The 24,101-nt window shown below is 43.4% G+C and overlaps 1 protein-coding gene across 1 annotated transcript in view; it reads right to left on the bottom strand.

Moving 5' to 3' along the window:
* Positions 1–22,576, bottom strand: part of FAM120A (family with sequence similarity 120A) — a 122,381-nt gene extending 99,805 nt beyond the window's left edge. The window contains exon 1 of the mRNA XM_043453807.1: positions 21,890–22,576. Coding sequence (XP_043309742.1) covers positions 21,890–22,363 — 474 coding nt within the window. The 5' untranslated portion in view covers positions 22,364–22,576. The remainder of the gene's footprint in view (positions 1–21,889) is intronic.
* Positions 22,577–24,101: the final 1,525 nt, after the last annotated feature.

The raw sequence follows: 24,101 nt of genomic DNA, 5'->3' as shown, positions 1-24,101 counted from the left end.
CTGTGTGGTCACTCAGAAGGGTGTTCAAAAAGCAGCGGAAGAGCCAGTGTACTGGCTCAGACGTGAGTGTGGTATCTGCAGCCCCATCCTAGTGACCCAGGGGTAAGCAGCTGGTGATGGAGTCAGAGCAGGTGGGACAGGTCTATAGCAGGTTTTCAAGGAAGGCTACTGGCAACGGAAAACAACAGGCAATACATTTCCAGAGCTGTAAAGCACTCATACTCTTTGACCCTGGAGTAATCTTACTCCAGGAAATACAGCCTAAGAAACCAACCTACCAGATAAAAAAAATGCTGGGAACATGAAAAGGATGAAGGTAGCCTTCTATGGGAAAAATAATATAATATTAAGGAGCTGGGCAAATACAGAAACTACACAATGTTGTGAAGAAACCTGAGAAAAGCCTGGAACAAAATATTAAACAAAACCATTTCAGAACACAGTATTCAGTACACACAACCACAAAGGAATAAGCAAAAACTGACATGGTTGTTGAGGGTGATGCAATTATGCTTTTTTTAAAGAAAAAAACTTTTTTTCAAAGTAAAAGGCCATCTCTATGCCACTGCCCTGGGGTCAAATATTCCTCCTTTCATATGCATCTCTCACCAGACAAGGCATACAACTTGCTCATCTGAGTATCAAGGGTCTAGTTTGGTGCCTGGCATACAGTAAAAACTACTTAAGAAATGAAAAACTCTGCAGGTCCCAGTTCAGAGGCCCCCAGTCTTTAAAGTATCTATAAAGGTTAATAGGATAAACTCTAATCAGTAGAAACCAACATCCCTCAGAGCCTTACAGAGTGGTTTCATCTATGTGGAGAGAGTGGCATATAGCACTTTTCACAGTCATTTCCTTCCACAGACCCTTCCCCAAACACAATTTCCTGTTCATTCAGAACACTTATTTCAGACTGGCATTAAAAAGTGAGGTAAATGAACTATTAATAATTCACTACAAGACTAATTTGCAAATGATTAACACTATCTTTCTTCTTTTTTACTTTTTATTTTGTATTGGGGCACAGCCAATTAACAATGTTGTGACAGTTTCAGGTGAACAGCTAAGTTTCAGTCATACATATACATGTATCCATTCTCCCCCAAACTCCCCTCCCATCCAGGCTGCCAGATAACATCAATCAGAATTCCATGTGCTATACAGTAGGACCTCGTTGGTTATCCATTTTAAATACAGCCGTGTGTACAGGTCCATCCCAAACTCCTTAAGTATCTTTTACCCCATCCTCCTCCTTTCCCATGCAACCATAAATTTGTTCTCCAAGTCTGTGAATCTGTTTCTGTTTTGTAAGTTCATTTGATTAAATATCTTAATCCTCTCCCAAAGCACATCTAACATGAAACAAATAGTTGTCTGCTAGAATTAATCTCCTAAAACAAAAGATAAAAGAACCTGCTCAGTCGTGTCTGACTCTTTGCAACCCCACAGACTGTAGCCTGCCAGGCTCCTCTATCCATAGAATTCTCTAGCCATTCCCTTCTCACGGGGATCTTCCTGACCCAGGGATCAAACCCAGGTCTCCTGCATTGCAGGAGGATTCTTTACCATCTGAGCCACCAGGGAAGACCAATTAATGACCTAAAACAAAAGATAACGGAATCCCACCCTTAAGTAAGCACAGACTTAAAATCTAAAGCAAGGCATATAACTGAGTCACTTTGCCGTACACCAGAAACTAACACAACATTGTAAATCAAGTGAAAGTCGCTCAGTCGTGTCCGACTCTTTGCCACCCCATGGACCATACAGTCGAGGGAATTCTCCAGGCCAGAATACTGGAGTGGGTAGCCTTTCCCTTCTCCAGGGGATCTTTCCAACCCAGGGATCAAACCCAGGGATCAAACCCAGATCTCCTGCATTGCAGGTGGGTTCTTTACCAGCTGAGCCACAAGGGAAGCCCAAGAATACTGGAGTGGGTAGCCTATCCCTTCTCCAGGGGATCTTCCCAACCCAGGAATCAACCAGGATCTCCTGCATTGCAGGTGGATTCTTTACCAACTGAGCTATCAGGGAAGCCAATCAACTGTACTTCAATAAATAATAACAATAATAAAGCAAGGTCAAGCAATCTGTGCCCTTTGCTCATCTTTCATCCTGTTCATCTTTCCTATTTCAAGTACCATGAGTGATGGGGAGGAAAACCAAAAAGACCAGGTTCCAGTTCTGGCTTGATGCCCAACCTATCTGGTGAGGAAAATAAAATTCATGAATCTTCAAGGTTCTTTCACCTTCTAAAATTCTAGTATTCTTCCCTACTAGTTAACATCTATTATGCCTTTATCTGAGGAGAGGCTACATGGCATTAAGAGCCACAGGGTAACAGAAGTGCAAACTTCCCTAGTGGCTCAGTGGTAAAGAAACTGCCTGCCAATGCAGGAGACGCAGGTTAGATCCTCAGGTCAGGAAGATCCCTTGGAGTAGGAAATAGCAACCCATTCCAGTATTCTAGATGGTATAATCCCATGGACAGAGGAGCCTGGCAGGCTATAGTCCATGGGGTTGCAAAGGGTCGAACATGACTGAGTACAGAACATTAAACATTAAATCCTTTTCAGTAAATGAACAATGGAAGTATGGTCTAACAGTTTCTCAATTAGGGAAATAAAAACCTCACAAAACACCTAAATGAGAGTCTGGTTGATGAATACAACATGACTGCATCTGTACAAGCACACATCATTGTACACCTCATACAGAGAATAAACTTTAATATGCACAATGTAAAAAAAATTAGCCAGCAGTCAGGAATGCTAGTACAGATGCAAACTGACAAATGTACTGAACTGTACTATAAACTGTCTGTCACAGGGGTGCCGGTGAACAACTCTGCAATCATTTTCACATGTGTAAGGTTGGGGTAAATGGACAGGAGATGATCTGGGTGTCTCCCTGTCAGAGAATAGGGTTACAAATACGCAAAGGGAAGAGGCTAGCATGCTCCTGTGGTGTTAGGCTAGCCATGGAAAGATCCACAGATGACAACACAGACAGTCACAGAAATCATCAGAGGTAAGCATATACACGCGGGCTGGTCTATAAACACACACATACATCTCCTATCTGTCAGCAGAGAGCCAAGCAGCAGCAGCACTCCAGGAGAAAGAACCTCTATACTCCAGTTGGGTTTCTAAATACCATTCTTCACTAAAAGGGCCCAGAGCCTCTGGGAAAAAAGTGGGTAACGCCAGGGCAGAGAAGTCCAAGGTGAGCCTGGAACATCTACCTTGCGGTGCCAGGAAGGAAGGTAGTGTTCACAAAACAAAGGATGCGGTATGTCAGCGGCACACAAAAGCCCACCTGAAAGATGCCCAATGACCAAAGCTGAAACAATCTGTGCTACAAAATAAATATTGTAGTGCTGGGTATAACCAAAATGCACAATGAACACATAAGTCGATATTGATACAAATAATGAAATAAAGAGGGGAAAAAAAAAAGACAAATCTTCCCCTCAGAAGAATTCAAATAGTAACGTAAAACTCCTTCCCAACAGCTGCCGTTTAACCCCCACCCCTCCCTCTGGATGTATGCTGCACTTTATGACAGCTCCAAAGAACCAAACCAGCAAAGAGGACAACAGACACGGCACCGAGCAGATGCCCTGTAAATACCACTGAAGAGAAGGAGGGCACTGCAGCCCTGGGGCATTCTCCCCAAATCACAAGAAAACATCAGACAGCTCAAACTGGAGGCCAGCCTACAAAATGCCTGATCAATTCTCCAAAAGTGTTGAGGTCACACAGAGACAAGCAGAAGCCAGAGGTCACTAAGGGAGACAAGATGCCTAAAGGCAACAGGGACTCCAAAATGGATACACGTGGAAAATGGAAGAAATCTGAATGAAATACACAATGCGGTTAATGGTACATTTGTGTTGCTGTTAAGTCACGAAGTCATGTCTGACTCTTTGTGACCCCATGAACTGTAGCACACCAGGTTTCCCTGTCCTTCACTATTTCACTAAACACCCAGTGTTTGCTCAAACTCATGTCCATTGAGTTGATGATGCCACCTAACCATCTCCTCTTCTGTTGCCCTCTTCTCCTGCCCTCAATCTTTCCCAGCATCAGGGTCTTTTCCAATGAGTTGGCTCTTCACGTCAGGTGGCCAAAGTATTTGAGCTTCTGCATCAGGCCTTCCAATGAATATTTAAGGTTGATTTCCTTTAGGATTGACTGGTTTGATCTCCTTGCAGTCCAAGGGGCTCTCAAGTTTCTTCTCCAGCACCACAATAAAAAAGCATCAATTCTTCAGTGCTCAGCCTTCTTCATGGTCCAACTCTCACATCCATACATGACTACCGAAAAAACCATAGCTTTGACTATACAGACCTTTGTCAGCAAAGTGATGTCTCTGATTTTTAATACACTGTCCAGGTCTGTCATAGCTTTTCTTCCAAGGAACAAGCATCTTTTAACTTCATGGCTGCAGTGACCATCCACAGTGATTTTGGAGCCCAAGAAAATAAAATCTGCCACTGTTTCTACTTTTTCCCCACCTATTTGCCATGAAGTGATGGGACTGGATGCCATGATCTTGGTTTTTTGAATGTTGTTTTAAGGCCAGCTTTCTCACTCTTCTCTTTAACCCTCATCAAGAGGCTCTTTAGTTGCTTTTTGCTTTCTGCCATTAGAGTGGTATTATCTGCATATCTGAGGTACCAAAGTTAATTTTTTTAGTTTTAATACTTGCACTAATTCATAGGATGTTAACATGTATGGAAGCTGAGTGAAGGATATTTAGGAACTCTCTGTACCATTTTTGCAACTTTTCTATAAACCAGAATTATTCCCAAGTAAGTTTATTTTAAAAAGAAAAAAAAAAAGTCTACAAGACACCAGGAGACTGTTTTAAAGACTGTTTTAAACTATTTCATGAGGTGAACAAAGCACTGAAAGGCATGAAAGGTAAAGTCTCCGGGAGTCTATCATATGAAAATGTAACTCTCCCCAGACAGTCCAACTGAGGGAAGTAGGAACGCCCAGCACAGATGGCATAAACCTATGAACGGATGGATGAACTTCAACAACCAAGAATACCTGCAAAAGGTCCAGGGAACAATTCAAGACTCACATCAAAGAGCCTGGTAAAGAATCTGGGCCAGAGAACTGGATGGGATGAAAAGAAGACTCGATGCAAGGTTTGGGTGAGGATAGGAAAATGCCTGGGTTGTATCAAAACAAAACCTGAGAGGCAGTTATTTAATTAAAACTAAAAATTAAATTCTAGAGGTTCAGCTTCTGAGAATCAGGGTCTAACAGGTACCAGTTGTGTCTTTCTTCTGGTCTGAACATCTTCCCCTCCTGTTTCCCATCTTATCTACTCTATCCCTTTCCCTGTGTTCCGTTTCTCCAATTCCCCAGCCTTCCAGCTCCTGGCTCAGACTGGGCATATGATGCTTAACGAACATGGTGTGCCTAATTCTTATTTTAGAAATGAGTAAAAACTATCAAATACAATGCTGCGAAGATTATTTCAATTTGAACTCCCAAAGAGTATAAAGCAAGCTAAAAAATTAAGCCCTGAGACCTACCTACTTACAGGTGATAAAGAAGGGGTTAAGGCCTCCAGTGAGAGTGAGCTAGATTTGGAATTATGCATAGCCTTCTTAGAGAAAACCCCAGGCTAAGAACCAAAGACCACCCACCACCTTAAAAGGCACTAGGCCTTGACTGATTTTAGACATGGCTGCCATCATCACTGCATCAAAATGCAACTCCAGATCAAGAGTGTGAAACCCTGGAGCTCCTGTGTACACAGCATAGAGCGTTCAATGTTGACTCTTGATATGTGTTTTGGTATCACAACCAGGCTGGGAACCACCAAACATCTCACCTCATCTCTCCACCCAGAAACACAGTGTCACCAGGAAACACAGTGTACACAATCCATGTGGAAGAGCTTCAGTACTTGGCAAAGCACCCTATTTTTGGTCCCAGTGAAGTACTTCATATTTACCTAGGGGTAACTTTATGCTACTATATTTCTGCCACAGAATCTTAGGTAAATCTTTTTATCTTAATAGTTTTAATTTTCATTATTAAAAAGGCAGATATATCAAAAATTCACTATTTTTACAAAGAATAATGACTAAAGAATTCTCAAGCTTACTTTGCAAATGTATTTATTTATTAATGCTGAAAGCAGCTATGGGGAAAATCCAGTAACAATGAAAAAGTAACACTGTTACTTACTCCTAATCTCCAGTGAAGAAGCACTTGTACAGTGAGGTTTTGTATCTCTGGCACCAGATCCACTACCTACTTTCTGTACTTCCATTTATTCATCTGTAAAAATAATAGTACTCCCCTACCTTAGAGGGTAGCCGTGATGATTAAATGAGTTACTACGTGTAAACAGCTCAGAATCATTCATAAAAAATAAGCACTCAACAAATGTCAGCTACTATTTACTTTTAGTAAGCTCTGTGAGAAAGGATCTGCTTGTTCACACTTTTCATGCAGGACCTAAAACACTATGAGTTCTTAGATTTTCTGACACAAAGAAAAAAATATCCTATGTGGTTCTTCTTTAGAATAATTTTCAGAAGCTCAGGGAATTTCGTGACACATCCTCCAACCAACTGCCAGATTTAAAAGACGTAACTTAACCTGAACAGAAGAGGATATAAGTTGAGCTAAATTCTGAAGGAAAAAAAAAAAATCAGGCTCTGACCTTTATCCAAAGAATTCTAGACACTAGGTTTTAGATGGGTAAGACTTACTCAGGCTATTTACTACCTACTCAAGTAGAGCTGTTTCAAGCAGACCAGTTTCCCCCTCACAGTCAGTCTCTCCCATCAGGAAGTTTCCATAAGCCTCTTATCCTTATCCATCAGAGGTCAGAAAGAATGAAAACCACAATCACAGAAAACTAATCAAACTGATCACATGGACCACAGCCTTGTCTAATTCAATGAAATTATGAGACATGCCGTGTAGGGCCACTCAAGACAGACGGGTCATGGTGGAGAGTCCTGACAAAACGTGGTCCACTGGAGAAGGGAACGGCAACCACTTCAGTATTCTTGCCTTGAGAACCCCATGAACAGCATGAAAAAGCAATAAGATAGGACACTGAAAGATGAACTCCCCAGGTCAGTAGGTGCCCAATATGCTCCTGGAGAAGAGTGGAGAGAGAACTCCAGAAAGAATGAAGAAATGGAGCCAAAGCAAAAACAACACCCAGTTGTGGATATGACTTATGAACCTGGAATATGAGGTCCATGAATCAAGGTAAGTTAGAAGTGGTCAAGCAGGAGATGGCAAGAGTGAATATCGACATTTCAGAAATCAGTGAACTAAAGTGGATGGAAATGAGTGAATTTACTTCACATGACCATTATATCTACAGCTGTGGACAAGAATCCCTTAGAAGGAAAGGAATAGCCCCTATAGTCAACAAAAGAGTCCAAAATGCAGTACTCAAAATGGTTGCAATCTCAAAAATGACAGGATGATCTCAGTTAGTTTCCAAGGCAAACCATTCAACATCACAGAAATCCAAGTCCACGCCCCAAACACTAATGCTGAAGAGGATGAAGTTGAACAGTTCTATATGGTCACCCACTCCAATATTCTTGCCTGGAAAATTCCATGGACTGAGGATCCTGTTAGGCTACAGTCCATGGGGTCGCAAAGAGTCGGACACAACTGAGCGACTTCACTTCACTTCATGAACACTTACAAGACCTTCTGGAACTAACCCCTCCAAAAGAAGTCCTTTTTATTATACAGAACTGGAATGCAAAAGTAGGAAGTCAAGAGATACTTGGAGTAACAGGCAAATTTGGCCTTGGAGTACAGAATGAAGCAGAGCAAAGGCTATCAGTTTTCCCAAGGGAAGGCACTGATCAGAGCAAACACCCTCTCCCAACAACACAAGAGAAGACTCTGCACATGGACATCACCAGATGGTCAATACCGAAATCAGACTGATTATATTCTTTGCAGCCAAAGATGGAGAGGCTCTATACAGTCAGCAAAAACAAGACCAGGAGCTGACTGTGGCTCAGATCATGAACTCCTTATTGCCAAATTCAGACTTAAATCAAAGAAAGTAGGGAAAACCACTAGACCATTCAGGTTTGACCTAAATCAAATCTCTTATGACTACACAGTGGAAGTGACAAGTAGATTCAAGGGATTAGATCTGATAGAGTGCCTGTGAAGAACTATGGATGAAGGTTTGTGAAACCGTACACGAGGCAGGGATCAAGACCATCCCCAAGAAGAAGAAATGCAAAAGGCAAATGGCTGTCTGAGGAGGCCTTACATATAGCTGAGAAAAAAGAGAAGTTAAAGGCAAAGGAGAAAAGTAAAGATATACCCATTTGAATGCAGAGTTCCAAAGAAGAGCAAGGAGAGATAAGAAAGGCTTCCTCAGTGATCAATGCAAAGAAATAGAGGAAAACAACAGAATGGGAAAGATTAGAGGTCTCTTCAAGAAAATTAGATACCAAGGGAACATTTCATGCAAAGTAGAGCACAATAAAGGACAGAAATGGTATGGACCTAACAGAAGCAGAAGATATTAAGAAGAGGTGACAAGAATACAGAGAAGAACTATACCACAAAAGATCTTAATGACCCAGATAACCACGATGGTGTGATCACTCACCTAGAGCCAGACATCCTGGAACGCAAAGTCAAGTGGGCCTTAGGAAGCATCACTATGAACAAAACTAGTGGAGGTGACGGAATTCCAGTTGAACTATTCCAAATCCTAAAAGATGATGCTGTGAAAGCGCTGCACTCAATATGCCAGCAAATTTGGAAAACTTAGCAGTGGCCACAGGACTGAAAAAGGTCAGTTTTCATTTCAATACCAAAGAAAGGCAACGTCAAAGAATGCTCAAACTACTGCACAATTGCACTCATTTCACATGCTAGCAAAGGAATGCTCAAAATTCTCTGAGACAGGCTTCAACAGTACATGAACCGTGAACTTCCAGATGTTCAAGCTGGATTTTAAAAAGGCAAAGGAACCAGAGGTCAAACTGCCAACATCCGTTGGATCATAGAAAAAGCAAGAGAGTTCCAGAAAAACATCTACTTCTGCTTTACTGACTATGCCAAAGCCTTTGACTGTGTGGATCACAACAAACTGTGGAAAATTCTTCAAGAGATGGGAATACCAGACCACCTGATCTGCCCCGAGAAATCTGTATGCAGGTCAAGAAGTAACAGTTAGCACCGGACATGGAACAATAGACTGCTTCCAAATCGGGAAAGGAGTACATCAAGGCTGCATATTGTCACCCTGCTTATTTAACTTATGTGCAGAGTACATTATGTGAAATGCTGGACTGGGTGAAGCACAGTCTGGAACCAAGACTGCCGGGAGAAATATCAGTAACCTCAGATATGCAGATGACACCACCCTTATGGCAGAAAGTGAAGAAGAACTAAAGAGCGTCTTGATGAAAATCAGAGAGGAGAGTGAAAAAGTTGGCTTAAAACTCAACCTTCAGAAAACTAAGATCATGGCATCTGGTCCCACCACTTCACAGCAAACAGATGGGGAAACAGTGGAAACAGTGACAGACTTTATTTTCTTGGGCTCCAAAATCACTGCAGATGGTGACTGCAGCCATGAAATTAAAAGACGCTTGCTCCTTGGAAGAAAAGCTATGACCAACCTAGATAGCATATTAAAAAGCAGAGACATTACTTTCCCAATAAAGGTTCATCTAGTCAAAGCTATGGTTTTTCCAGTAGTCATGTAGAGAGGTGAGAGTTAGACTATAAAGAAAGTTGAGCACTGAAGAATTGATGCTTTTGGACTGTATTGTTGGAGAAGACTCTTGAGAGTCCCTTGGACTGCAAGGAGATCCAACCAGTCCATCCTAAAGGAAATCAGTCCTGAATATTCATTGGAAGGACTGATGCTAAAGCTGAAGCTCCAATACTTTGGCCAGCTGATGCAAAGAATTGACTCATTGGAAAATACCCTGATGCTAGGAAAGATTGAAGATGGGAGAAGAGGTCGACAGAGGATGAGATGGTTGGATGGCATCACCGACTCGATGGACAGGAGTTTGAGTAAACTCCGGGAGTTGGTGATGGACAGGGAAGCCTGGCATGCTGCAGTCCAGGGGGTCACAAACAGTCAGACACGACTGACTGACTGAACGACAGTCTGACAACTGAACAAGTAGAGCTGAAAAGTGAGAACATGAAAGTCAATGCCAATTTGGTGGAAGATTTTACTGTTGTTTAAAAGAGCAATTTCAGTGTCATGACATACATTAGCAATGTCTCTAAAAGTAAATCTCTCCTCTTCAGGAAATCTGAAATTGGGGCTGAACAAACTCTTTTACCTTATACAGCTCTTGGTCATTCTATAAGAATTGTTTACAGTGGTCTTAAAAGCAAGGGAAGCAATTTCTTTTAAAATAAGGGACTGGCACATGAAAATATTCTCAACTTCATTAGTCATAGGGAAATGTATATCAAAACCACAATGAGATACCATTTCACACAAATTAAGATGGCTACTATAAAAAAGACAGAAGTAAGCAAGTGTTGGCGAGTATTTGGAAAAACCTGAACCCTCACATGCTGCTGGTGGAAATGTGAAATGATGCAGTTGCTAAGGAAAATGATATAACAGATCTCAAAATATAAAATCATCATATGAACTAGCAATTCCATTTGTGGGCATATACTCAAAAGAATTGAAGGCAAGGATTCAAACAGATATTTGCACCCCCATTTTCACAGCAATATTATTCATGATAGCCAAGAGGTAGAAGCAACTTAACTGTCCACTGACAGAAGAACAGATAAGCAAAATGGGGTCTATCCACACAACAAATTATTATTCAGCCTCAAAAAGGAAGGAAATTCTGACAAATGCTAAATATAATGAACCTCAAGGACATTATGCTCAGTGAAATAAATGCAGTTAAAAAAATTAATTCTGTGTGATCCCACTCATATGAGGTAGTCAGATTCATGGAGACAAGAAAGTAAAATGGTGGCTGCCAGAGGCAGGCAGAGGTGAATGGGGAGTTAGTGTTCAATGAGCACAGTTTCACTTGGGAAAGATGAGAAAGTTCTGAAGATTGATGGCAGTGATGATTGCATGACAATGTGAAAGTGGTTGTGCATCCGCTGATATGGAGGGCTGACTACACTCACTGTACTATGTCATTTTACATCAGGGATTTCAGCATCTTTGGATTTTGGTATCTGAGGGGGATCCTGGAATCAGTCATCTGCATATACCCAAGGGAAGATTGTACTTAATTCCATTAAGCTTAATTCCATTTAAAAATATTTAAAATGGTAAAGCTTTTGTTACGTATATAGGTTATCACAATTTAAAAAATAAAAATATATAATAATAAGAGAGTGGCACCCCATCTCCCTGTCTTCTCAGGAAACCTAGGCACTTGGTGCCAAGACATAACTTCCTACTTGTCAAAAGAGAAGTTTTATCTTTCCTTGGAGTAATGACAATATATATGTAATGTATTATATCTGCCAGCTTACATAAAAGGGTGAGATTTCTTCTTTGCAATCTCTTTAGCATGTTGTCTGTGATGCAACTGCAATCTGTTTCAACGCTCATTCAATAATAAAACAGTTTTCTTTCTCTGCTTAAAAAAATTTAAGAGTGAATGTCATAAAAGAAATGCAAGTTAAACTTCGTAAGTTTTTAAAATAAAATGATAAAAGGATTGTAGAAACACCAACATCATTTGTATTCAGTGTTTATTCAGCCTACTATACTAATCTAATGATTTCAGTTAACTTCCAGCAATACTATTCTTTTTAAAAATCTAGTTACAGAACATCAAAATTCAAGTTTTGGAATTTAGAAAAATGAATCTCAGATTGATGCAATCTATTTCAAGGGGGTGACACTTGCAAACTCTTTTATTTAAAAATTTTATGGCTCACATAAGTACACAGGCATGGTTCACAGGAGTGAAAGTTAAAGTGTTAAGTCACTCAGTCATGTCCAACTCTTTGCAACCCCATGATGAGAGTCCTCCAGGCTCCTCTGTCCTTGGAATTCTCCAGGCAAGCATATTGGAGTGGGGAGCCGTTCCCTTCTCCAGGGGAATCCTCCCAACACAGGGATCGAATCCAGGTCTCCCAAACTGCAGGCAGATTCTTTACTGCCTGAGCCACGAGGGAAGCCCCCACATAAGTACAGGAGATTGAAAACCCATGGAGCCTATGCTTATCCAAGCAGTCAAGTGAGGCCCTCCCTGTCTGGACTGGCTGGCACTCCTGCTCATGAAGATGAACAATACACTCCAGAGCCATGAAAACTCAACCCTCCAGTAATATCCCTTTCAGTATATCTCCCTACAATATTTAGCCTAATATCAACAGGGTAGCTTCAATTTTTCCAAAGAAATAAATTTATTCCAAGTGACAAGTGGGAGGCAAGTAACCAGGGTACAAAAGAAACACGCTTCTAGATCACAGACCCTTAATTCCACAGATTCACCATCACCTTCGCAGATAAATCAGAGTGCCAAATTCAACTCGACACTAGTTCTAAAATGCCTAGAAACAATGTTTGATAAAAGTCACGTATAAGAAGGGAGAAACGATGGCTAACTTCAGCCAATTACCCTAAGCAGTCACCCTTTTTATTCTTCAACACGACTCCTAAATTAAGCAGCATAAACGGTTTACTCAAAGATAAAGCCTCTGCACCAGGTAACCAAGCTGAGACTACTTATCTGTGGGAATGACAAGAGTCTGGGTTTGAACACAAACTTTCTACCATCTTTCTGCTATCACTGTCTCGCAAAGGGGACTGAGGAATGCTGGTCATCCATCAAAGGACTTACTCTCTAGAGAAAATGTTATTAGGCACTAAGCTGTGTCAGACTCTGAGAAAACATAAACATAAGTAAAGAACAAACAACGTCAGCTATACAGAGACATCTGCAGGATTTTAGAGTATTTCTATCTGAACTCTGATTCATTTATATCTAATTGTTCTACTTATAAAATTCTCTATATAAATCTACTGGAAAATCAATCTAACTTTTCAAATTCTAAAGTATCATTTTCTTAGGGTGAGGGTTGAGAAAATGGGTAAAGAAAATCAAAAGTACAAACTTCCAGTTATAGCTGACCCTGAACAACTGGGAGGGAGGTGCTTAGGGGCACCAATCCTCCACACAGTCAAAAATCTGTGTACAGCTTTATAGTTAGTCCTCCATCCACGGTTCTGCATCCACTGACTCAACCAACCACAGATTTGGTTGTAGGGCTGTAATATTTACTATTGAAAAAAAATCCACATGTAAGTGGAGCTGCACTGTTCAAACTTGGTGCTATTCAAGGGTCATCTCTATTTGGAGGAGGGCATGGCAACACACTCCAGGATTCTTGCCTGGAGAATCCCCATGGACACAGGAGCCTGGCGGGCTACACAGTCCACGGGGTTGCAAAGAGTAGGACACGTCCACTTAGAGACTAAGCACAGTATCCTTGAAAGTTGCTGAGAGGGCTTAAAAATTCTCATCATGAGAAAAAAAAAGTATATGTATGGTGATCGATGTTAACTAGACCTACTGTGATCATTTCAAAATATATAAATATAATGAATCATGATGCCGTGCACCTGAAACTAATATAATGCTGTATGTCCACTACATCTCAATGTTTTTAAAAAAGTAACTCCTCTTCATACTACAAGGCATTTATTCCTGTGGTCAATTTCTTACTAAGACTGGAATGTGGAGTATGTTTTAATTCATTTCTGTCCACTGTATGAATTCTCACTGTATAAAACAAAATGAAGAGCACTGTGGGTCTAGAAATATACTAGAGAGAAGGTATGTATATGTGTGTATCTTATATAGAAAACTAAGTTGCAATTCTTTTTAATTACTTTTCTTCCTGTTTCAAACATTTATATGGCTTTACTAAGGCCCAAAATAGACGGGGAGACAGTGGAAACAGTGTCAGATTTTATTTTTTGGGCTCCAAAATCACTGCAGATGGTGACTGCAGCCATGAAATTAAAAGACACTTACTCCTTGGATGCAAAGTTATGACCAACCTAGATAGCATATTAAAAAGCAGAGACATTACTTTGTCGACAAATGTCCATCTTGTCAAAGCTATGGTTTTTCCAGTAGTTGTGTATGGATATAAGAGTTGGACTATAAAGTAAGCTGAGTGCCGAAGAATTTATGCTTTTGAACTGTGGTGTTGGAGAAGACTCTTGGGAGTCCCTTGGACTGCAAGGAGATCCAACCAGTCCATCCTAAAGGAGATCAGTCCTGGGTGTTCCTTGGAAGGACTGATGCTGAAGCTGAAACTCCAATACTATGGCCACCTCATGTGATGAGTTGACTCATTAGAAAAGACCCTGATACTGGGAGGGATTGGGGGCAGAAGGAGAAGGGGACGACAGAGGATGAGATGGCTGGATGGCATCACCGACTCAACAGGCATGAGTTTGAGTAAACTCCAGGAGTTGGTGATGGACAGGGAGGCCTGGCGTGCTGTAATTCATGGGCTCGCAAAGAGTCAGACACAACTGAGCGACTGAACTGAACTGAACTAAGGCCCAAAGCCTAGAATTTTCTGACTTGTGATCACCAGGATTTCCTAGCACTGGCACTGCTGATACTTGGGAATGGGTAATTCTTTACTGTGGGGCTGAACTGTGCATTGCAGAACGTTTAGCAGCAACCCTAGCCTGCAGCTGAAATGCTTCAGTTGTGACAGTCAAAAATGTCTCTAGACATTGTCAAAACCACCAATCCCCAGCCCCGGTTGAGAACCACTCACTACTCTTCACTGACTCAACAGACTGTCCTATGGCATCAAAGAAAATTCCAAACACTGACTGGGGAAAATGATGTAAAGGAGTCCCAGCTTCCATTAAACTCCTTAAAGGACTCCATTCTTTTCTGTTATATTCACTCCTCCATGCCTGGCCTATAACAGGCACTCAATATTTGCTAAAGGGAGCATGAATCATCACTGGGAACAAGTCAGAAAAGAGAGTATGAGAAATTTAAGGTGAGAAAATAAATCTTACTTAATGGCCATTGATCCAGGTTTTAAAAGAAAATAATTACATTTGTCTGCCTATATAAATAGAACAAGGCAAATATATGATTAACAAGCTGAATGCCTATACTAAACATACAGGAGGAGTAAAATTAGTCCCCAGTCTCAAGTAGCTTATAGTTAATGGGAGAGATACATACACAGGTAGCTATAATAAAGTTTTTGAGATGAGCTTTGTGGTGGAAGTAAAATTCTAACAAGCAAAAGTGGGGTAGACAAGAGGGAGCAACATCAGCAGTTAGGAAACAGTGAACAGTCTGGTTGGGAGCATTTTAAAAGTATAATAGAAGAATTGTGAATATGACAGAAGATAGAACGGATTCAGATTGCAGGAGGGTCTAAAAGCCTAAATAGTAAGTTTGGATTAAGGGTTGCCAGGAGAGTGACTCACCTGACGACCCTGCAGGCTGCTCTGACACTGCGTACAGGTCGAGTTCCCCTGCTGACACCAGGGTGGGGGACCAGTCAGATCCAGAGGCAATCCAGACTACCACCCACAGTAAAGACACGATTTAATATGATATTTACCCTTAGGATATGTCTTGCATTCTACTTTTTATTCTATTTCATTCTGTGTCAACTTTTCTAAATGCCAATAAACACCCAATAATTCGGTTTTACAACCCACCAGCATGTGTGCAAGGCACTTAGGCCTTTTCGGTAAATTTGGTGAGTTCACAGGTTGGCGATACTAGAAATGAGGAAGAGAAGTGTGAGAGGCTGCTGGGCTAGAACTGACGTGTCACACTGCAGGGAGTGGAGGACGGAATGATAAAAATGCCAAAGATGATTCTAGGGTGCTTAAGTGTTAACTTGGAAGTGGGTGACCATGAGGTTCAAACCAGTTAGGGCTAAAAGTGAAACCAGAACAGACTGGGAGAAGAGAAAATTGTGGAAAGTGAAAAAAGAATGAAGGATACATCAGTAGCAGTCAGGTTCGGGGCCGGGGGGGCGGGGGGGACATGCAGTTTGAAGACTTATCATCTTCCTGATAATCATGGGGAACAAACTCTAGGGTAGCTAAAGTGAAATTACAACAGTCACTAAGAGGTGAGTAATCTGAGACCAGATGAGAGATGAAAATAGTCAGTTTGTGTGCTGAACGGGATATTGTAGAAATAATCTTTAAGTATATAAAACTAGCTAAACTAGCTGCTCAAGTCTTTGAGAACAGTAAAAGGGTGCACTGGAATCTGTCAAAAGCTGAAAGCTGAAAGAGTATGTGCATAGTTTTGTTTTTAGTCGCTAAGTAATTCCCAAATCTTTTGAGACCCCCATGGAGTGTAACTCGCCAGGCTCCTCTGTCCATGGGACTTCCCAAGCAAGAATACTGGGGTGGGCTGCCATGTCCTTCTCCAGAGGATCTCCCCAACTCAGGGATTGAAGCCACAATTCTTTGCCACTGAGCCACCAGGGAAGCCCTCTCCATTATATACTCTTCTCATAATCCCCAAAATAATCTCTTTTGAAGTTGATACTATGTATAGACTTCCCTGGTGGCTCACTGATAAAGAATCCATCAGTCCCTGGGTTGGGAAGATCCCCTGGAGAAGGAAATGGCAACTCACTCCAGTATTCTTGGGAAATTGAAATTACATGGAGCCTGGTGGGCTACAGTTCATCAGGTTGCAAAAGAGCTGGAAACAACTTAGAAACTAAACAACAACAATAAAACAGAAAAGTTCCAGAGAATTATGGCATTTGTGGAAAGCTGTATTTCAGTAACTCGAGGAAATGGAAGTGCTTTGATAAACAAAAAGGGTTCAACAAGGCAGAAGAGAAGAGGCAGTGGGCTTTGATAAGTCTAACTTTAATCGTAAAAAAGGTCAGAAGGGGGGAAGATTTAGAAATGGGTGGTAATTGTTGATAAATGTCAGTGCTTAAGTCACAAATTGGTGTCTTAAGAGCTGAATGTAGCCTGGAGTCCATTTTACTTGGCTCAAAGGTGTTTTTTAAAGGGGATGATTTCAAATAAAAATCTGTATTTCTAACTTCCTTGAAAATCTCAAGGTCTGGCAAAGTTGCCTCTATAGTCTTGTAAGGCTTTTAAAATGTGCACACTCTTGGATCCACCAAGTATGTGTGTCATACCATTTGTAGGAGATGGATAAATTATGGAACACTATGGCATTAAAAAGAATCAGAACTGTAAGTATAGACATGAAAAGATTTTTTATATACTTATAAAGAAAGCAAACTGCTGAATAATGTAGTGATCACACTAATGTTAAAACTAAAACTACTATGATAATATATGATAAATAAAATATACATAGGGAGCTGCTGTGGGAAACAGTAGGGTGAGTCCTTGAGAAATTAAACATAGAAATACCAAATGACCCTGCAATTCCACTCGTGGATATACATCCCAAAGAACTGACAACAGGGACTGCCAAAAGATTTTTGCACAACCGTGTTCACCAGAGCACTACTCATTAGGGCTATTCATTTGGCTATTTCACAAGAGCAGAAAGGGGAAGTAACCCAAGAATCCATAAAGTAAATGTGGCTCATCCATACAACAGAGTATTATTCAGACAGAAAAAAGGAAGGAAATTCTGACACAGTGTTATAATATGGATGAGCCTTGAAGACATTAGGCTAAATGAAATAAACCAGTCACCAAACTGGCACACTTGAAGGAAATAGATATTTTTAAATGAGTATTTTAAATGGATGGCTGGTTTGACTTATAATGTGGTCAGTTTAGAATTCTAAGTATTCCCTGATCAATTTGTGATCGTTAAGAATAAAAGTATATTGCTAGTTTTCAGTGTCTCCTGGATAGAAACTGTGCTACCTAGCAAAAGCATTTTTGCTATCAGGTCTGACCTGAGAGTGAACTGCAGGTAGGCACACCCCTATAGCATTCTTACACAATGAAACTGAACTTTGACTTCAGCACACTACTTCCCTCTTAAAGAGGTTACTGGTTACCTTTCCCCAGACACTGCTCAATCCCATTTCTAGCCATATAAAATTGGCAACAAAACGCTGAGGGCTAAATGAGACAGCACCAGGAGAGAGAACCCAGCATGGAACTGGCACCCTACAGAGCATTCCCTCTATCCCCATCAAGTACACAAAGAAAGATCATCACCACAAGATCTCAGGCCACAGTCTAATCTCACATTCCTCCAGTGACTTAAAACACCAGCTTTGCTTTAAGTGAGATCTCAGTGAATACACAAGGACTTCATTATAAACTTGCACACCAACACCACCACAAGTCTTGAGGCAGAAACATTTAGGAAAGTTCCAGGGATTTAACGCCACCAAGATTTTTAAGTAAACATCACTCCTCAATAAGTTTCAAAGGTTATGATGACTCAAGGCACACAAGAGGAAATGCTCCTAGTAACGAACAGAAGCCAAATTCAGGCCAGGCAGTTTAATGACCTGAACAAAATTAGTTGATGTGTGGGCCAACTTCTAATGGTTAAAGAAATACAATTATTACTCTAGTGAAGACACACACTTCTAAGCCAAAAAACATTTCTTGAAGCAAAGCTGACAGGAAATTAAGACTTTCTGCCAGTTTACAGAACCCTGGAGAAGGCCAATACAATGGTAGATTTTTATAAGAAAAATGCTTCATATACCCAACATTATATATGGTGAGATGCTTGTGTAAATTGCTTTGCCAGTTTTTACTTAACCTTTATTTAAAAAAATCATACAACAAAATTAACTTTTATTTACTTTTGATGTAAGTTCTACAATTTTAAAACATGCTACCACCACAACCATCAGGCTACAGAACAGTTCCATCACCTCAAAAAGCTCCCTCCTGCTGTCCCTTTACATTCACACCTTCGTGTAACCTGTCATCTGGTCCCCATCTACAGCCTTATCTGCAAGAGAATGTCATATAAATAGAATTATACCTTTTGAGCCTGGCTTCCTTGTGTGTATCAGTAGTTTCTCCCTTTTTATTGCTAAGTAGTATTGCTTGGTACCATAGCTTAACTATTTACCTATTAAAGGATATTTTGCTTGTTTCCAGTTTGAGCTATTATGAACAAAACTACTATGAACAATCAAGTATAGTTGTTCTGTGAATAATAGTTTCATTAGGAAAATACCCAGGAGTACAACTGCTGGATCATATGGTAAACCCATCTTATAAGAAACTAGGGAGCTATTTTTCAGGGTGGCATACCATCTTGCATTCCCACCAGCCATGTGGGACGATTCCAGTTGCTCAGCATTCTTGCCAGCATTCTGGCATTGCCGGAATTACTTATTTTAGCCATTCTAACAAGTATGTAGTGATATGCCATCATGGTTTTAATTCACTTAACCATTTTAATAGGCATTTTTCTAAAAAACAGTACATGCTGCTTCACTTCTTTGAAGAATGCTGAACATACATTTTCCCCCAAACCATCCTCACAGAGTAAACCATACTATCCCTCAGGGGCTACTGAAGTACATAGGGTTGTTTTCTTTGTTTCTAAAGATGCCCCAGAATTATGTGTGCTTTTTATAGCATTTTCTATCTTCTCCCTGGTAAAGAGTCACTTCTTGCTATTAATGGTGCGCTTGCCTATGTCAGACTTTCCTCTGCACCCTTTTCTCAAGCTGAGTTTAGAAACAGGTAACTAAGCTTATCAGAATTACATCTGAAAACGAGAGGGCAGTCTACAAGGGAGAAACGTTGATTCTTCAATGAGGAAACAGGAAGCTTTTTCTTTTCTTTTTGGATCACTATGCCAAAACTTCCTGACCTCTCATTTGACTGCTGAGAAATTTTTAGTAGCTAAGTTTCTTAGGCATTTTCCAAAAAGGTGAGTCTGCCTGGTAAGTGTACACCAGGGAATTGAGTCACTACTATATTAAACTGTAAAATTAATGTTATATTGTGATTCTATATCAGGAATTCAAAGTTCATCTAAAGCAAAGTGATTATACACTCAATTATACCTTGCGTCCAGAAATCTAAGTGGAAGTAATGATCTTAATTCTAGTTTCTTACTTACTCACACATTGGTCAAAATTCTAAGCACCTAGCAGGTGAGACATTTATAGGGGCACAAAGAGAAATATCAAGAAATTTTACAACTAAAAAAGTATATAGCAGTTCTTTCAAAAGATAGAGAACATGTACAAACACTGAATCTAATCCTAAGTAAAAATTATGATGTTCCTTTCAAAGCCATTTGACTAAAAAGCTCATCGTCTTTTCAGTAGTAAGTAATTTCCATCTTTGCACAAGACAAAAGTGTTAACACTCAAAGCATCTTCTGGAGATGGATCACACTGGGGAATTACACCGTCTCACTTCTCGGAGAGCCCAGGCTCCAAGGCAGAAAATGCCAGCAGTAGTCCCTTACTCTCACCCGATCTTCCCCAGGGACACAGGCTAGGTCTCTGCCATATTCACAGACCAATCGCAGCTCTTCCAGCAGCCTCGACCCGCAGACTTAGAAACCCTGTCACCAATTGCGTTAGGATCGGGGTGGGACTTCCGCTATCACTTTAGGCTTAACCACCACCATCTCAGCACAGGCAAAGAGCAGTAAGGAAGTTCGAATTTCACAAACTTTGGGATCAAGCACAGTTCAAGCAGAAATAAAGGAATGACAAACACATTGGAAGGCAGAGTGGCCAAAGTCAGAAAAATAAAGCAGCCCCCCCTAAGAATTGTAAAGAAGAACAATGAAAAACGAAGCAATCAAAACTCAAGTCAAGGGTCACTGGTTTGCATGTTATCTCTGCCCTGGCTGCTAGGTCCTGAAGCACTCCTTAGCCTGAGTTCAGGGAGGAGCCCTCTGCCAAAAGGACAGCAGAATGCTGGACACCCAAAGCTCTGATTACCTGAGTGCACAGCCCAAAGTGGTGGAGTTCTTTCTGTGCAGGGAGAAATAAATCCTGGAAACTCTGATTCACTGACTTTGCCTGACTCTGGACTACTCTCTTCACATCAGACACACAGAACCAAAGACTTTTTCACGCAGACCAAATCACAGCACTTAAAATATTCCATCATGTCAAACTATATGGTTCTTTAAAACCCAACACACAAAAATCCGACAATTTCTCTAAAAACTATTATCTTACTGGGAACCTGGTCCTAGCCCTGTGTTCTCAAGAGAAAGCCAACTCCACAGGCCTTGCCCAGGTCGAACCGGGGTGACAGCAGTAGGCAGACCTTCTATCCACCCTCAGAGGCTGGAGACCCCTTGCTGTCGCCATCTAGCCCACTTGATCCCGCAAAAAACCTGTTGCTTTTCAAGCCTTCCGAAATCGAAAACCAGGACTCATAAAAGTTCAGGTTAGTAATATGCCTGCTTCAAAGTGTGGAGGAATACTCGGGATCTCAGCGAGTGCCACTGCACCTTCCAAGCCTGCAGCTATCCGCTGGTCCTACGGTTCTCGGCCGGCCTGGTGTAGCCCAGGTTCCCAGACCCCGGGCACTCGCAGCCGGCCGGGATCCAGGCGGCGCGTCCATTTTGCAGCAGGTCAGACCTGGAGGGGAGAGGCGCCTGCGGTCCCCCGCGCCCAGACCCCCAAACCCGACCCAGCTCCAACTTCAGACCCTGGCCTGCCCGGAGCCCAGACCCAGACCCCAACCGAATTCCAGACTCCGACCCAGGCCTGGACCCTGACCCCAGACCCCACACCCGGACTCAGGCCCAGACCCCTGGCCCATCCCTGGTCCCCCAAACTCCAGTCTAACCCCGACCCACCCTCAAATTCAAGCGACCCCTTAAATTCACGCAGACCCACGCCCGGCCCCGGTCTCCAACCCCGCCCCCGGCCCACGCGGACCCCAGTCCGCCCGCCCGCCCGGCTGGCCGCACCTTGACGTGGAAGCGGATGAGCGCCAGGCGGATGCAGTGCGCCATGCAGACGGGCGGCAGGAACCAGACCTTGGGCGGCGGGGTGCCCTTGTTCTGGACATGGCTGACGATCTGCTGCGCCGTCTGGCGCTCGTTGCCCTGCCGCTTGACCCACTCGTGCAGCCGCGCCTTCTCAAGCGCGCCGTTGAAGAAGACGAAGAGCTCGATGTTGCCGCCGAAGCAGGCCTTGGCTAGCGCGGCCAGGTAGCCGAGCATGTGGTTCCACTGGCCGCCGCTCACCCAGTCGGTGTAGAAGCCGCCGTAGAGGCGATGCAGGCAGTTGTCGGCGTCCACCAGCAGGCGCAGCGGCGTGTGCGGGGGCCGCTGCCGCCCGCCGCCCACCAGGCTGCCCCGGGCCAGCTTCTGCAGCTCCACCGGCACCACGGCGCTCGGGCAGTGCTTCTCGATGTAGTCCTGGAAGCCCTGCACGCCCATGGCGGCGGCGGCGGCGGGCGCGGGGCGGCGGGGCGGCGGGGCCGGGGGCGGCGGGGCCGTGGCGCGGGCCGGGGCCGGGGCGGCGGGCTCTAGGGGGGGCCGGGCCGAGCCGCGGGCGCGCTCATGGCCGCTGCGGCCGCCATGTGCTGCCGCCTCCCAGGGCCATGGCGGGGAGGGACCTGCGCCGTGCGCCGCTCCAGGCCCAGGCCAAGCTGAGGCGGCCTCGCGCGGGCGGGCGGGCGGCGGCGGGGCGGGGCGGCGCCAGCTGACGTACGCGGGCCGGCGGAAGGGGCGGAAGAGGCGGTGCTGCGAACTGAGGAGCCGGTAACCAGAAGAGGGGCCGGTGCCGGGCGGCCCAGGACTCGGACTCCGGCTCCGAACTTCGGTCCCAGCCCTGGCAGAGTCCGCGAGGCCCAGCCCAGGGAAAGGAGCTCTCGGGTCCAAGCGACGCAGCTGTGCCTGCGCGAGTTCCCAGGAGGTGTCGGGGCGGTAGCTTCATCTCGTCCCCTTCCTGGTCTCCCAGAGCTGGTCACCGAGGACCACATCCCCGGCTCCAGGATCTGGTCACCCCGGGACGGCCTTGTCCCCGGAAGCCGGTCAGGCAGCCTTGTCCCCGTCCACGATCGGAGCCGGTCACCTCACGGAGGCCGCGTTCGGACCTACGGATCTGGTTACCCTGAAAGAAGCCTCATCCCGGAAGTCAGTCACCCTAAGGAAGCCCCATCTTCTTCCCCGGGTCCCGTTATTCCGAAGAGGCCCTGTTTCGTCCCCAAGGACCGGTCACCCAGAGGAGGCCCTTTCCTGTCCCTGTGCCCGGTCACCCCCGAGAAGGCCTTATTCTCGGGAGTCGGCCACCTGAGGAGTCCCAAGTTCCATCCCCAGGAGCTGGTCACCCTGAGAAGGCCCCAACCCAATCTTGGGATCTCGTCAACTCGAGGAGGCAGCGTTCGTTTTGAGAGCCAGTCATCTGAGAAGGCCTAATGCCTGGGGTCTGATCACCCCAAAGAGATCCCGTCCTAGTCCCACAGGGCCAGTCTTCCCAAGGTGGGACCAGTGCCCTGGCCGAGGCGGCTGCAGAGGTAGAGATGGTCAGGAACTGGAAGTCGGGATGTGTCTAGGGGGAGGAGTGAGCACAAGTCCCAAACGGAAATCGGTTTCTGCGCTGTGTGCCCAAGTGTAGCAACCGGGTTTTAGAAATGATCACCTGCTCTCTCACCTTAATTGCATCGGTATCTTTAACTTGGGAAATAACTCTCCAGACTTTTGGTTGTTCACAGGAGTAGGGTGGTAATTCTGAGGAAGTTGGAAAAGTGGCAGATTGACCCCACTGCCTGCTGGGTTTACTGCTTCACTGGTTTTTTGGGAGAAATCTAAGAGCCACGTGAGCAGAATCCTCATTGGTGGTTCCCTTTGAGGTAGCAGATCTCCCTCCAGATAGATCTGACTCAACGCACTCAAAGTGCTCTCACTGTCTGAAGGAGCCGGAGGCTCCTCTTTTTTGTTTTCACACTAGTAACATTTCATAGCCCAGCACTGAAATGACAATCTATAATGTAATATACAAGTAGCCTTAGTGTCAGATATCACCAAAGAGACTTTAAAAACAGCAGATCTGTTACAGCACGTGAAATGCCTCCCTTCTATTTGGTTCCAACTGTGAAATATCTATCTTCTCTAACTCTCGCTTTCCGGAGACTGTGCAGCCCCTCCTAAGGAAAATGATTTAAATCCTTCTTGC

The sequence above is a fragment of the Cervus canadensis genome, chromosome 30 (genome assembly GCF_019320065.1).
Source record: "Cervus canadensis isolate Bull #8, Minnesota chromosome 30, ASM1932006v1, whole genome shotgun sequence".
In the NCBI taxonomy this organism is placed as follows: domain Eukaryota; kingdom Metazoa; phylum Chordata; class Mammalia; order Artiodactyla; family Cervidae; genus Cervus; species Cervus canadensis.
Note: the sequence above shows the minus strand (reverse complement) of the source record. Positions and strands in the feature narration are given on the sequence as shown.